This window comes from Zootoca vivipara, chromosome 12 (genome assembly GCF_963506605.1).
Source record: "Zootoca vivipara chromosome 12, rZooViv1.1, whole genome shotgun sequence".
Classification (NCBI taxonomy): Eukaryota; Metazoa; Chordata; class Lepidosauria; order Squamata; family Lacertidae; genus Zootoca; species Zootoca vivipara.
The window spans coordinates 37,698,845-37,712,272 of NC_083287.1; the positions used below are offsets into that span (position 1 = coordinate 37,698,845).

The 13,428-nt window shown below is 41.8% G+C and overlaps 1 protein-coding gene across 9 annotated transcripts in view; it reads left to right on the forward strand.

The window, feature by feature from the left end:
- The first annotated feature begins 217 nt into the window (after positions 1–217).
- KIAA1217 (KIAA1217 ortholog) overlaps positions 218–13,428 on the forward strand; it is a 333,401-nt gene continuing 320,190 nt past the window's right edge. For all 9 annotated transcript variants that reach the window (XM_035129887.2, XM_060280831.1, XM_060280846.1 and 6 more), the window contains exon 1: positions 218–340. In XM_035129887.2, coding sequence (XP_034985778.2) covers positions 259–340 — 82 coding nt within the window. In that variant the 5' untranslated portion in view covers positions 218–258. The remainder of the gene's footprint in view (positions 341–13,428) is intronic.

The following is a 13,428-nucleotide window of genomic DNA, read 5'->3' on the forward strand; positions in this document are numbered from 1 at the left end:
GTGGTTTAAATTGAGTGGTATTTTGATTTTACAGCCCCCCTCATGCAAGTGAGAATACATGTGCCCCTTGTTTTGTATGTAATGCGAGAACTTGGCTTTCTTATAGGTCAGTTGCATAATTTTTGAAATGGAACAATCTTACAACTGTAATTGGAATGACCTATTACAAAAGAACCATTATACACATTGACTGCAATCTCACTTCCCCCCGTTTTAGGTCTCCCAAAATCACAGCTAGCACGATGCTACTCTGTTGCGATGCCCCATCATGCATCATGCCTTGATGTCAGAGTTACCAGGCAACCTGGGTGGAGTGCAGAGTTCCCTTATGGGAAGTTAGGTAAGTGTAAACATGTGCCATGTGTATGAAAAATATAATTAACCAAATCTTTTTGAAGGCTAGTGATCTTCATTTGGGCTGCTACGGAAAAGTGGATCTTGGCTGGAATAGACACAATGAATACAAAGTGTTTCGGGCTTTCTACCTCTTTAGGCGGGACGCTGGTGGCGCTGTGGTCTAAACCACTGAGCCTCTTGGACTTGCCGATCAGAAGGTTGGCGGTTCGAATCCCCACGACAGGGTGAGCTCCCATTGCTCGGTCCCTGCTCCTGCTAACCTAGCAGTTTGAAAGCATGCCAAAAAAGTGCAAGTAGATAAATAGGTACCGCTCCGGCGGGAAGGCAAATGGTGTTTCCGTGTGCTTCTCTGGTTTTGGTGTTCATTGCGCCAGAAGCGGCTTAGTCATGCTGGCCACATGACCTGGAAAAACTGTCTGAGGACAAACGCCGGCTCCCTTGGCTAGTAAAGCGAGATGCGCGCCGCAACCCCAGAGTCGTCTGCGACTGGACTTAACTGTCGGGGTCCTTTACCTTTACTTTTTACCTCTTTAGGCAGGTAGGAGTTAGAGTTGGATTGGTATCATTTTGTCGGAGTCTTGACAGGACTATAAGGTTTCTGCTGATGTCGTGTTGCAGCTTTTGTACTTCCTGTTTGGTGATGTAGTGCTAAATCAGAAGTGCAAGATGTGTACTGAAAAGACTGAGCTTCAAAAAGGTGCAGACTGGTATTGTGACAATGCAAAACTGATGTCTTAGATTGTTTGTGAGCAGCTAGGCCTTCCCTGGCTTAAGATCAGTGCAGGCCAAAGAAACGGTGACATGTTTTCTTCACTGTCAGTGTGAGTCTCAAACTGAGTCTTTTGAGAAACTAAGAAGAAATAAGTAATTTTACTTTTTTTAAAATAAATAATTTGGTGCAACGGCAACAACAAAAAAACCATAGATACAAATTTACACACAAGGATAACAATAAATACAAAATTTTCTTACCAAACAATAAGACAACAAAACATAAATAGGTCTTAACACTATAGACCTGACCTCCTGTCTATTCCTTATTTCAATTTCATACTACTCATTGCCAATGCACACTTTTATCATAGTTTAACATTTTCTTCCTTAAAGCTTCTGACTAAAATAACCCTCCATACCAGAGAATTGGAAGGTAACCACTGTAATGCCAACTTAAAAAAATGTTGAACAATGCAGGAAATTACAGCCTTTTGGCCTGAACAGTCTTTGGTAAATTGGTAGAAAGTATTGCCTCAATTTTAGAATTGTTAAACATGAGAAGAGCAAGCCTTTTTGAGAACGAATTGACATTACTCTGCAAAGAGGAAGTCCTTTATAATAATATTTTCAGAATTTCTTGAGCCTGCCAGTAAACATGTATGTTGGTTATATACTTGGGACTCAAAAGCTTTTGACAAAAAGCTGGTGCCGTGCTATTTTTATTCTAAACATCTGTATGTTTTAAACAAATCTTTATATATATTTAAAGTGCCTTCCATATTAATGTTGTTTTTAATTCTTTCTTTCCACCCCTTTGTTTTTGACTGTTCTTTTATCTGTAAGGTGCCTTGAGTCCCTGTTAGGGGAAAAGGCAACATATAAATACATGTAATAATAATAATAATCCTTCATGTGTTGTCCGTGTGAATGGGCTTCATGCATTGGAGAGCTGGCAGGGACATGCTTCTGCCCCTCAGCCCCTGCTATTGCATAGCTTTCTGCCCCTCAGCCTCTGTGTGTTGTGCCATAGCTCAGTGGTAGAACTTACGCTTTGCATCCAGATGGTCCTAAATTCAATCCCTGGCATCTCCAGGTAAGGCTGAAAAAAAAACACCTCCTTTTTGAAACCCAAGAGGGCCACTGCCAGTTATTTCTGAGCTACATGGACCAGTGGTCTGACTTTGTAAAAGGTAGCTTCCCTAAGATGCAATGAAAAGAAAGCTTAAGCCCGTAGGTTTCACATGATCTGGAATCTGGTATCTGAAGAAGTGTGCATGCACACGAAAGCTCATACCAAAATAAAAACTTAGTTGGTCTTTAAGGTGCTACTGAAGGAATTTTTTTATTTTACTTCGATCCAGACCAACACGGCTACCTACCTGTAACTGGAATCTGAGTGTTTTAGCTGTTCTGGGATCAGCTGGTAATTTACTAAAGAACAGAAAATGAAATGTAGGCGTAGGTGGACAGTTTCTATAACAAAGAAGTGAGCAATTTTTAGATATTTGGTTAGTAAACAGATTCAAATTAGAACTGGCTCCTAACTAGTAGCCAGTTGTCGTGATTGCTGTAGCATGAAATATTCTGTATTCGTGCATGTCCTTTATCTGAAGGAAAGCGAGGAAGAGAGTTAAGCTTGCCATGACATATACTGAGCTGCATTTTGACATCTTAAGATTGCAGGTTAGGCTGAATGGTGCTGTGTGTGGGGTGCACATACTTAGCCCCCTCCTCTAGCCATCTGCAATTTTCATCATGCAACTACATGCCCAGATAAATGGATCCAGTATCTTGTGCCTAAATAATTATGGGCCTTAGAATAATGGACAAACGAGGAGGAAAAGTGTTGTCCTCTATTCTTTAACTGCTTCCAAGAGACAAGAAAGTGCTGGTGATATACCACCACTGTGCTCTTGTAACTTTCAAGGAATTTCAGGACCTCTTGTTTTGCATCATACTACGTATTTTGCTTTTTTGTCTCAGCAATTCTGTGTTCTTGACATTTGTGCTTAAGTTTGCTCTCGGAGCCATGCCGTCATGCATATCTGTACTGACCAACTCATTCAGGTTGCTGAATGATAGTTGAAGCATCTTTCTACAAGATTAAAAGAACTGTTACTTAGGCTACTTTAGTCAGACAGCAATGACCATATAATGGTAAACCATAGTTTGGTTTTACATCTGCAAAGATCAAGCTTCTCCTTCTCTGGCTCAGCCACATGGAGAAGATTGAAAGCATTTGGTGTCCCTCCCCCCCACTATTCATGGTTTCTTGATATTACTGAACCTTGACAAAGTGTGGTTTATTGAAACAGGCTGACTTCAAATCGTAGTCCAGAAACTTGACTTGTTAAAATAAACTATGGTTAACACCAGCCTTACTTCTTAATTCAAACATAGCTGAGAATGGAAGTAGCCAATTCCAGTCATCTTGGCTGCCAGGCTGGAAGGAGAGAGGGGAGTGTATGGGCCCATATACTAAACATAAACCCTTAATTCTGTTTTAGCATTATAGACAGAATCAGTGACAAGAGGAAATCTAACAAAAATGCTGAATAGTGAGTGCATCTGTGTGCAGTTTTCCTCGGAAAATGAGAAACGAAAACAGCTAGTCCATCAAAACAATGTGAACACTATGCTATTTGGGTTTCCTCCTCATTGCCCTCTACCTCCCCATTTCATTGAAACAGTAACTTCATTGAAATTGACACTTGGGTATACAAAGAATTCATAGTGAATGAAGAACAGCGGCTAAATGTTCCTTAAATAGGCTCCAGTACACAGGGGTGAAATTCTTGCTGTAGTCCATCTTGCTTCTTCTTTGATCACAAACTTGCCCAGGCAATGCTGGCTGAGTGCGCAAACAAGTCATATAGAACATTCCAGAAAAATTCTATTGCTGATGGATGTTGGGTGAGATACTGGCCATGGTGGCTAGGGCTGACAAAAGTCGTAGTCCAAAACATCTGGAGAACACCACATTGTTTTCATCAGTAATCTTTCAAAGTGAAGGTTAAATCTCTGGTTCCTTGATCTTTGATGCAGTGTTGTCTGATAAACGTATCAACCTGGTACCTCATAAGCCAACTGGTGAGTCCAATAATTTGGAATTGGTTTCTCCACATCCCTCTTGGAATGGATTGGATGTGTTTATAATAATCTCTGAGCCTATATACATTCCGGAGAAATGATGTTTCGTTTATTTGTCTATCTTTTGAGTGAAATTCCGGGTAGCCCTATATGGGTATCAACGGGGAAATTCTTGGCATCGTTTGCTTCCTTTCTAGGTTTCCTCTTTTATCTCATTTCTTATGTAAGTACTAGTCGCTACAGTTGCCTTGATCAAGTCTTCCATCTGTGCTCCATTGTTGTGCTCCACTGTCTGGTACCATTCTCTCCCCCCCCCCCCCGTTATGCTTGAGTCATAGGATCACTTCCTTCCCCCACAGCTTGTAAGATAAGATATCTTTATTGTCATTGTCCCTTTGCGAGAACAACAAAATTACTTGGTTGCTACATCCACTCAGATAAAGCATTCCACATAATCCAAAATTACAAAACCTAATTAAAAACAGTAAATATAATACAAATAACAAGTAAAATAAGATGACTTCAAAGTCCAGGCTTTCCATTTAAGGCCAAAATTGCTCTAGAGAAGAAACTGTTCCTGAGACGGCTCGTTCTTGCCTGCATAGTTCTATATCTCCGTCCCGATGGCAGGAGCTGAAAGAAATGGTGACCAGGGTGCGTTGGATCTCTTGATATGTCTAGTGCTTTTCTATGGCACCTGGTGGTATAGATTTGTTCTAAGGTGGAGAGTGAGCAGCCAATAATGCTCTCTGCTGTTTTAATAATTCTACACAGTCCTGCTCTGTCCTGAGAAGTACAGTTTCCGTACCACACACATAAACCATATGTGAGCATGCTCTCTGTATGGCACAGTGATAGAAGGCAAGCAGCAGCTTTTGTGGAAGATGGTTTTTCCTTAAAATTCTCAAAAAATACAGTCTCTGCTGTGCCTTCTTCACAAGCCCCCTTGTATTAACACTCCAGGACAGATCCTCCTGTAACTCAATGACTAGAAATCTAAACATTGTTACCCTCTCCACACAAATTCCGTCAATCAAAAGTGGCTGGACCTCGTTCTTCTGTCTCCTAAAGTCCACCACAAGCTCCTTTGTTTTCTTTGTATTTATGAGCAAGTTATTAACTCTGCACCACTGTCAGCCGCTCCACCTCATCTCTATAGTCCGTTTCACCCTCCTTATCAGAGATGAGCCCGATCACGGTTGTGTCATCTGCAAATTTGACAACCCTATTTCTAGGGTGGGCAGCGACACAATCATACGTATAAAGAGCACACATCCTTGTGGTGTTCCTGTGTTAGTCCTAAGGATGTTACACATATAAGGTCCCTCCACGTTGAATACCACAATCCCTCTCACCTTGTGAGAGGTGTTCAGGTTTTTTTTAGTTCAGCCTGTTTGTTCCAAGTATCATATTCTGGGGGATTATTTGTGGCAGTCCCAGTTCATCTGCTGTGGAGGCTTTGGGAGCAGTTTCCTGGATTCTGTGTTGCTGTCCTATTGGCACCCAGGCTCTGCCTTTTCACTTGATATACAGTACAGTGGTACCTCGGGTTACAGACGCTTCAGGTTACAGACTCTGCTAACCCAGAAATAATACCTCAGGTTAAGAACTTTGCTTCAGGATGAGAAGAGAAATTGTGCGGCGGTGGCAGCGGCAGTGGGAGACACCATTAGCTAAAGTGGTACCTCAGGTTAAGAACAGCTTCAGGTTAAGAATGGACCTCCAGAACGAATTAAGTTCTTAACCCGAGGTACCACTGTACTAATGTTTTTACAGTGGTACCTTGGTTCCCAAACTCAATCCATTCTGGAAGTCCATTCAACTTCCAAAACGTTCGCAAACCAAGGCGCAACTTCTGATTGTCTGATTGGTTCCGGAAACGATGCCGATAGCCAAAACAGATGTTCAGCTTCCCAAAAACATTTGGAAACCAGAACACTTACTTCTGGGTTTGCGGTGTTCGGGAGCCGATTTGTTTGGGAGCCAAGCCGTTCGGGAATGAAGGTACCACTGTATTTGTTTGTTTCTTTTAATTGTATAGATATGTAGATTGCCTTGGGATTTCCTTGATGAAAGGCAGGTTAAAAATTATATCTATGAATAAAAAAAGGTACTAAATTGAGATATATGTTATTTGAGAAGCCATCTTTCATCCCAAATGGAAAGGTTAATTCCACCCCTTCCCTTCTTGTTGTTCTTAGGAGAAAAAAAATCTGCTTTTATACCTGGGTGGTGCCCATTTCCCCCTGTGGTTCCCCATCAATCAGTTAGCAGCCGTCACTCTGGCAAACAGTCCTCCATCAGCTAACAAACTTCTAGACACTTTGAGACAGTCAATGATTGCTTTATTGCTTTCCATCCTCCTCTTCGCAGCCTCTGGCAGTTTAAAGAAGTTTAAATAAATCTATTTTGGGATGGGGGAAGGAGACCTCTTCCTTCATCTGTGCTAACTCAAGTTGTCATCCTGGACATAGGAGCAAAGTTCTAAGATATTAAACAAAGAAAACTGTTTTGAGACTGTCAGATTTAATTTTCCTAATCCCTAACAGTTATAGTGACAATCTCTTGTATTGCTCAGGATTTTGCCTTCCCTGGTGCCATGATGAAAGGATTGCCAAATAAAAAACAAACAAACAGTTTTGGAGAGAGATGCTGGATGGAAACAAAATAAATACATAAAAAGTAGGAAGTCTGTTGTGGGCCTCTGAAATAGTAGCATACGGTGCTGGCGTATTAAATTTCATGGAAGCGGTTGCTTGATATGCCTTTGAAATAAAATTTCATTGATTCGGAAGCTCTTAGAATATTTAATACCACCCTTTTGGTACATGCAAACAAAACCCCAACTCCTTCTTAGTATGGAATCAACAAAAGAGGTGTTCACACATGACATTCAATGAGTGTGCAACCTGTGTACACAAATAGCTAAGCTGTAAACTTGCACAGTTATTCACATGTAACACTCAGTGAGCAACCAATTTGGGTACCCAGTAGTTGTTCAAAACCAGTGTACTGTACAGTCTTTCACACAGACATATGCACATGGGTAGAGACAGTTTGTACATGGGTTCAGGGTAACAAGCCTAAGTAGTCCAATGAAACTGCTTTAGTGACCTTTGGTTCCTTCAAAGCTTATGCTGCAATTAAAAGGAGGAATCTTAACCAGAGCCATGTTCAAGCCTTTTGGGGAAAGATGGTTTAGTATTGGGGAAGGACCCCCTTTTCTCACCCCCCCTTTTGAGACATGCCTGTGCTGTGTTACGGTATATAGCACTACAGCAGGGTGGGGAATCACTGGCCCTCCAGATGTTCTTGGACTCAGATACCAATCGTCCAGCATCAAGGATGTGGGTGTTGTAGACCAGCAACATCTGGAGGTCCAACATCTGGATTCCTAGCTCTGCTAGAAGGTTCAGGTTTGGAATACTTTTATTGCTATATACGGTAGCTGGGTGGTGGTTCAGTTTTGTAGAGTGCAGAAGGAAAACATTTTTCTTCTTCTTGAAGCAGTTTTACAATTTTCTCACAATTTTCCAGAACAATTACTGTAAGCTCTTCAGGGTTTCAGCAAGTCAGTCTGTTACCACCCCCTTCTGTACATACGGCACATCTTTGCAAGGTTGTTTTGGTGGTTGCATATTTTATTTTGCACACCCATATAATCAGGGAGTCCCACAAGAATGTAGAAATAATTTGGATGATCCTTCTTTGCTTCTATATTAATAGGGTCTTGATATCAAAGTTCATTGTTGAAGGAAATGACTGTTTAGGGGCTGATACAGAAAACCATTTGGAAAGGTAGTCCATTCCTATGCTCTTGTTTCAATATGAAAAGACACTGGACTCCTCTTTCATTTTAAAAAAACTTTATTATTTGTAAACTTTTTTTTACGCCCTGTGCCTATATAGCACAGTATAAAAGTGGATGGTAACAAAAATTAATATATAAGCAGACAACAAAATCTACAGCGCAGAAAATAAAACTAGTGTGAGGCATATAAACAAAGCAAGCTATAGATTATAAAGCAAGCTATATAAATAAGGCATGGGAGTAAACTACAGCTGAAATTACAGCTACGTCAGGAGCTGCTGATCTATCAAGATCCCTCAGTTTATAGACTGCCAGTGAGTAGAAATGTCTTTTAAAAGGATACAGAAGGATATTTATTGCTGCCCTTGAAAGATTCCAGATTCAGTGCAATTAGTCTAAACAATATCAGAAATGTACATCACCTTTTTATGAAGTGCTTGCTGGACTATGTCCTATTTGGGAGGTCTGTGTTTATTGCAAGGTAATGAAAGCAGCGCCAAAATCAAGTTTTTTTTTCCTTTTCAGCATTCTGTTATTGTTACATTAAAAATAAATGCATAGGTTAATATTTTAAAAGGACATTGAATCAAGGTAATAAATCACCTTTATTTCTTCAGTGAACTCTCTCCCTGAACTGTTTGGTTCAAAAATCTGACTCCAGGAAGTACTTGAGAATGTTTGTCTGACTTCAGAACCATTGGGCATGATTTCTAGTTGCTAGATGCATTTGTAGAATGTGTTATCTTGCTGTTGCCCAGAACAATCCCAGTTTAGTTGGGCTCAATACTAGGCTAGCCCATGGAGTTGTCCTTTGCAAATGGAATGACCAAAATTGGTGCAAAGTGGAAGCTGAAGTTGATTAGCTATGCAAATCTGAAGCTTGTGTGCTTGCTTGCTTGCTGGGAGTGGTCTGCCTTACTTTTCTTGCAGCTAGTGTGGTGTACTGGTTAAAGTAATGGACTAGGACCTTGGAGGAGAGCTCAAATCACCACTTGCATGAAGCTCACTGGTTGACCTGGGGCCAGTCACTGGCTCTAAGCCTAACCTACCTCACAAGGTTGTTGTCGGGATTAAATGAGGGAGAGAACCATGTACATTACCTTCAGCTCCACAGAGAAGAAGGTGGAAAATATTGAGAGAAGCAATAGTACTGCTCTATTCTGCCTTGGTCGGACCACACCTGTGCCCAGTTCTGGGCACCACAATTTAAAAGGGATATTGACAAGCTGGAACATGTGCAGAAAAGGGTGACCAAGATGATCAGGGGTATGGAAACCAAGCCTTATGAGGAATGGTTGAGGGGCGTGGGTATGTTTAGCCTGGAAAAGAGGAGTCTGGGAAGATATATGATAGTCTTCTTCAAATATCTAAAGGGCTGTCACGTGGAAAATGGAGCAAGCTTGTTTTCTTCTTTTCCAGTGGGTAAGACCCAAACCAATGGATTTAAGTTACAAGAAAGGAGATTCCAACTAAACACCAGGATGAACTCCCCATCACATATTTAAGGCAAGGGTGGGGGAACCTCAGTCACAGAGGCCAAATGTGGACCTCCATGCCCCATGTAGCCCTTGGGGTTCCGTCCCATTCACACCCACCACCAGTGCCCACACTCATACCGTCTTTGAGTGTGTTTGCCTGGTTTTTGCCTCTGATTGGCATGTGGCCCTCAGAAGGTTGTCCAGATGGGAATGTGGCCCCTGGCCTTAAAAATGTCCCTTTCCCTTGCTTTAAAGCCTGACAATTTTATTATCCTGCAAAGTGGTGAGGAAGGTTTCCCCACACGCTAAGTACAGATGTTTGTTGAGATTATTGCCTTGCCTTTATCTCCTAATTCCAACTATAAAAGCTGTTGCTTGTCCTTGCAGAATAAGAACATTTTTCTTCATTATAATGAGATGTTATGTTCTATCCTATTCTGGACGTCGCATCTTCCACACTTAATTCTAATTCCCTCTGTCACGTCTCTGTTGTGTATGCTAACATCTATAACCATAAAATGTAATTTATCTGCAAGATATGGCTAATATTGTGAGAGCAATTCTGGAGTGAAATGATTCTTATTTAGGCCGGTGAAAGATTTGGATGGTTTCTCTTCAAATTAAAGGACAGGTCATGCTCAGAAACAAATTAAATATTAAACGGAGGAATTACATTGGAGCAGTGCCCAGATTCTAAAACCAGGCTGCCAATAAGCCTATAACCTCTCCTTCTCTTCAGCAAGTTTTAATTCAAATCATACAGTGGAGATATAAAGGAGTAATAGTAGTCACTCAGGATCAAGAGTCCGATTTTCTCCAGCTCCCCATAAGAAATATACAAGCCCTGGTGTTGCGTAGCAACAGGTTAATGTATGGCACTATTTGCACTTAACAATATTCCCTGCTTTGGGAAGAATTAGGCTGCTGATGGGACTGGTACAAGGGAAAATGATGCCCCTTTGCACGCATTTTGCTGTTTTCTATTCAGTCCACAATGATAGTAAGTGAAGGGCGTCTGTTCAACTTGTTCAGAGTCACAAAATGAATCATTGGTCTCTTTCCAGTTTCTGCTGGTTAGGTGCCCATGTTACTTTACTTTCCCAATAAAGACTGACCCTTTTTGGGGACACTCTCCATGCTTTTCATAGATGTAAATTAGGAGACTTCAGTGACTACAGTGGGCTGCGGGAGAAGCCATTCTGCCATCGCTGTATTGAATGAGTCTGTTGCCACTAAACTAGGTTGGGAAGGGAAGAATGACCATTCATTAGTCTTGCAAACCTTCAGAGCTGTCATCTAGATGTTCCTGAGTTTCATGAGTAATGGATAATATTTTATATTGGAGATGCTTATAGAGAGCATAACATGTATTTCACTCCCATACATAAAACAAAGACTGGCTACAGTCACACACATAGTGGTGAGCGCGTAAGCGCTTTGGTTGAGATTCCTGCATTGCAGGGGATTGGACTATATGACTCTCAGAATCCCTTCCAATTTTACAATTCTATTATTCTATAGAATAGTAATAGTGGCAATAATAATAATAATAATAATAATAATAATAATAATAATAATAATAATTTATTTATACCCCACCCATCTGGCTGGGTTTCCCCTGCCACTCTGGGTGGCTTACAGCAAAATATTAAAATACAATAATTCATCAAATATTAAAAGCTTCCCTAAACAGGGCTGCCTTCAGATGTCTTCTAAAAGTCCGATAGTTGTTTATTTCCTTGACATCTGATGGGAGGGCCTTCCACAGGGTGGGCGCCACTACTGAGAAGATCTTCTGTCTGGTTCCCTGTGACTTCACTTCTCGCAGTGAGGGAACCGCCAGAAGGCCCTCAGCACTGGATATCAGTGTCCAGGCTGAACAACGAGGGTGGAGACGCTCCTTCAGGTATACTGGGCTGGGGCTGTTTAGGGCTTTGGAGGTCAGCACCACCATTCTGTGACTTTAACAAATGTTAGGGAATTAAGGTATCCCATCTGTCTTGTCTTTTAGGCTCTTTTAAGGTTAGTGGAGGCCCTCTGCATGCAACTTGCTCTTTTCAGCATTGTGGATGACTTGTACATTCCTTATTTCAAGTAAGGGCAATTTTAATATTTGGTATGGTCTTACAATGTAGAAGCGAGGCCTAGTTGCATGTTTAGACCTTTAAACCTCCCCCCTTAAATAAATTCAAACAAGACTCAAATTTTGGTTTGGTTTTTGGCAGAATTTAGGCCACAACTTTATTGATTACATCAGGTGAGTTGTTGCATAGGCTCTGGTTTGACTAGCTCCCTGCACCCTTGCTGGTAGCGCTGACCCAGGGCACCAGCATAGGTCAGCCTAGGGTGAACACCTGGAATGGCAGAAAGCTGGGGGCATGCTATGTCCACCACCCAGATGTCCCCTGGACTCAGGCACGGGCACAACCCCTCTCAGGGTTGACCAAACCATTGAGTCCCTGGATTCCTTTAACGGAATACCCTTCACATAGGGATGGCGAGAGCGTTCCCCCATCCCTATCACCTGAACCAGAGACTATCCACAACCTTACAAGTTGTGATGATTTGCTACGCGGCAGGCAAAACCCAAGTGGCACCAGCCAATCAGCCAAGTGGGGGAAATTCCTGCCGTGCCCCTGTCCCAACGACAGATTACATATGATGGCATAGCAAGGTCAAGCGTGCATGCCCTAAAAATAGGGAGAGGTGGGCGGGTGTTCCGATTCACTGACCAAAAGAGGAAGCTCTGAGTCACGTGCATATATGGGTCCCTTGATCTGTTTGGCTAGCGTCCCATTGGCCTGATTCAACCCAGCATCAAGGGACCTTCCAATAGGGTGTTGTGGCTATCCAGTCGTACCCACCCAAAACACAGGGTTCGGTTGCCAGGTCGCACTGCAACACGTTGCCCTCTTTGAGGGAGGACACGATTTTAAGCCTAGTTTATGCCTAGGCCTAGTGTGAAGTATGGGCCACACAGTAGGCCTAGGGGCACAAGAACAAAACCAATACTGGATAGAAATATTATGGATTCAATTGAACACCTGCATTCATATTCTACTCTTTGAGAAATGTGGACAGCTCATATGTGTCGCAACATTCCCTCTTCCTAAAGGATAGACCCAACATTTGCACATCACGCTAACTTAGACTGAGTTTTGGCATCAATAGAAGGAAATGCCCTTCATCCTCAATGTGTGTGATTTTTAGGGCACTTGGTCAGAAAAAAAACCTGCATCCAGAAATCAGCGGTGGTGTAGGCTATGGCAGTTTGGATTTGAATCTGGGATTTGGTTTCAAATAAATGCTCGTTTATTTTATTCTTAAAAAAAAATGGTAGACAAAAAATGTAAAAAAGGACAACCATTCTTATTTCCTCAGTTCCAATGTCACTTAAAATAATAACCTAGTGTCTTATTGTCTTTGTCCATGGAGTTTTGTCTTTGTCCATGGAGTCCATGGCGCTCATTTCATACGCTAGCAAGGTTATGCTTAAAATTCTACAAGGCAGGCTTAAGCAGTATGTGGACCGAGAACTCCCAGAAGTACAAGCTGGATTTCAAAGGGGCAGAGGAACTAGAGACCAAATTGCAAACATGCGCTGGATTATGGAGAAAGCTAGAGAGTTCCAGAAAAACATCTACTTCTGCTTCATTGACTATGCAAAAGCATTTGACTGTGTCAACCACAGCAAACTATGGCAAGCTCTTAAAGAAATGGGAGTGCCTGATCACCTCATCTGTCTCCTGAGAAATCTCTATGTGGGACAAGAAGCTACAGTTTGAACTGGATATGGAACAACTGACTGGTACAAAATTGGGAAAGGAGTACGACAAGGCTGTATATTGTCTCCCTGCTTATTTAAAAGAGGAGAGCGCAAAATATGGTCTGAAGCTCAACATCAAAAAAACCAAGATCATGGCCACTGGTCCCATCATCTCCTGGCAAATAGAGGGGGAAGAAATGGAGGCAGTGAGA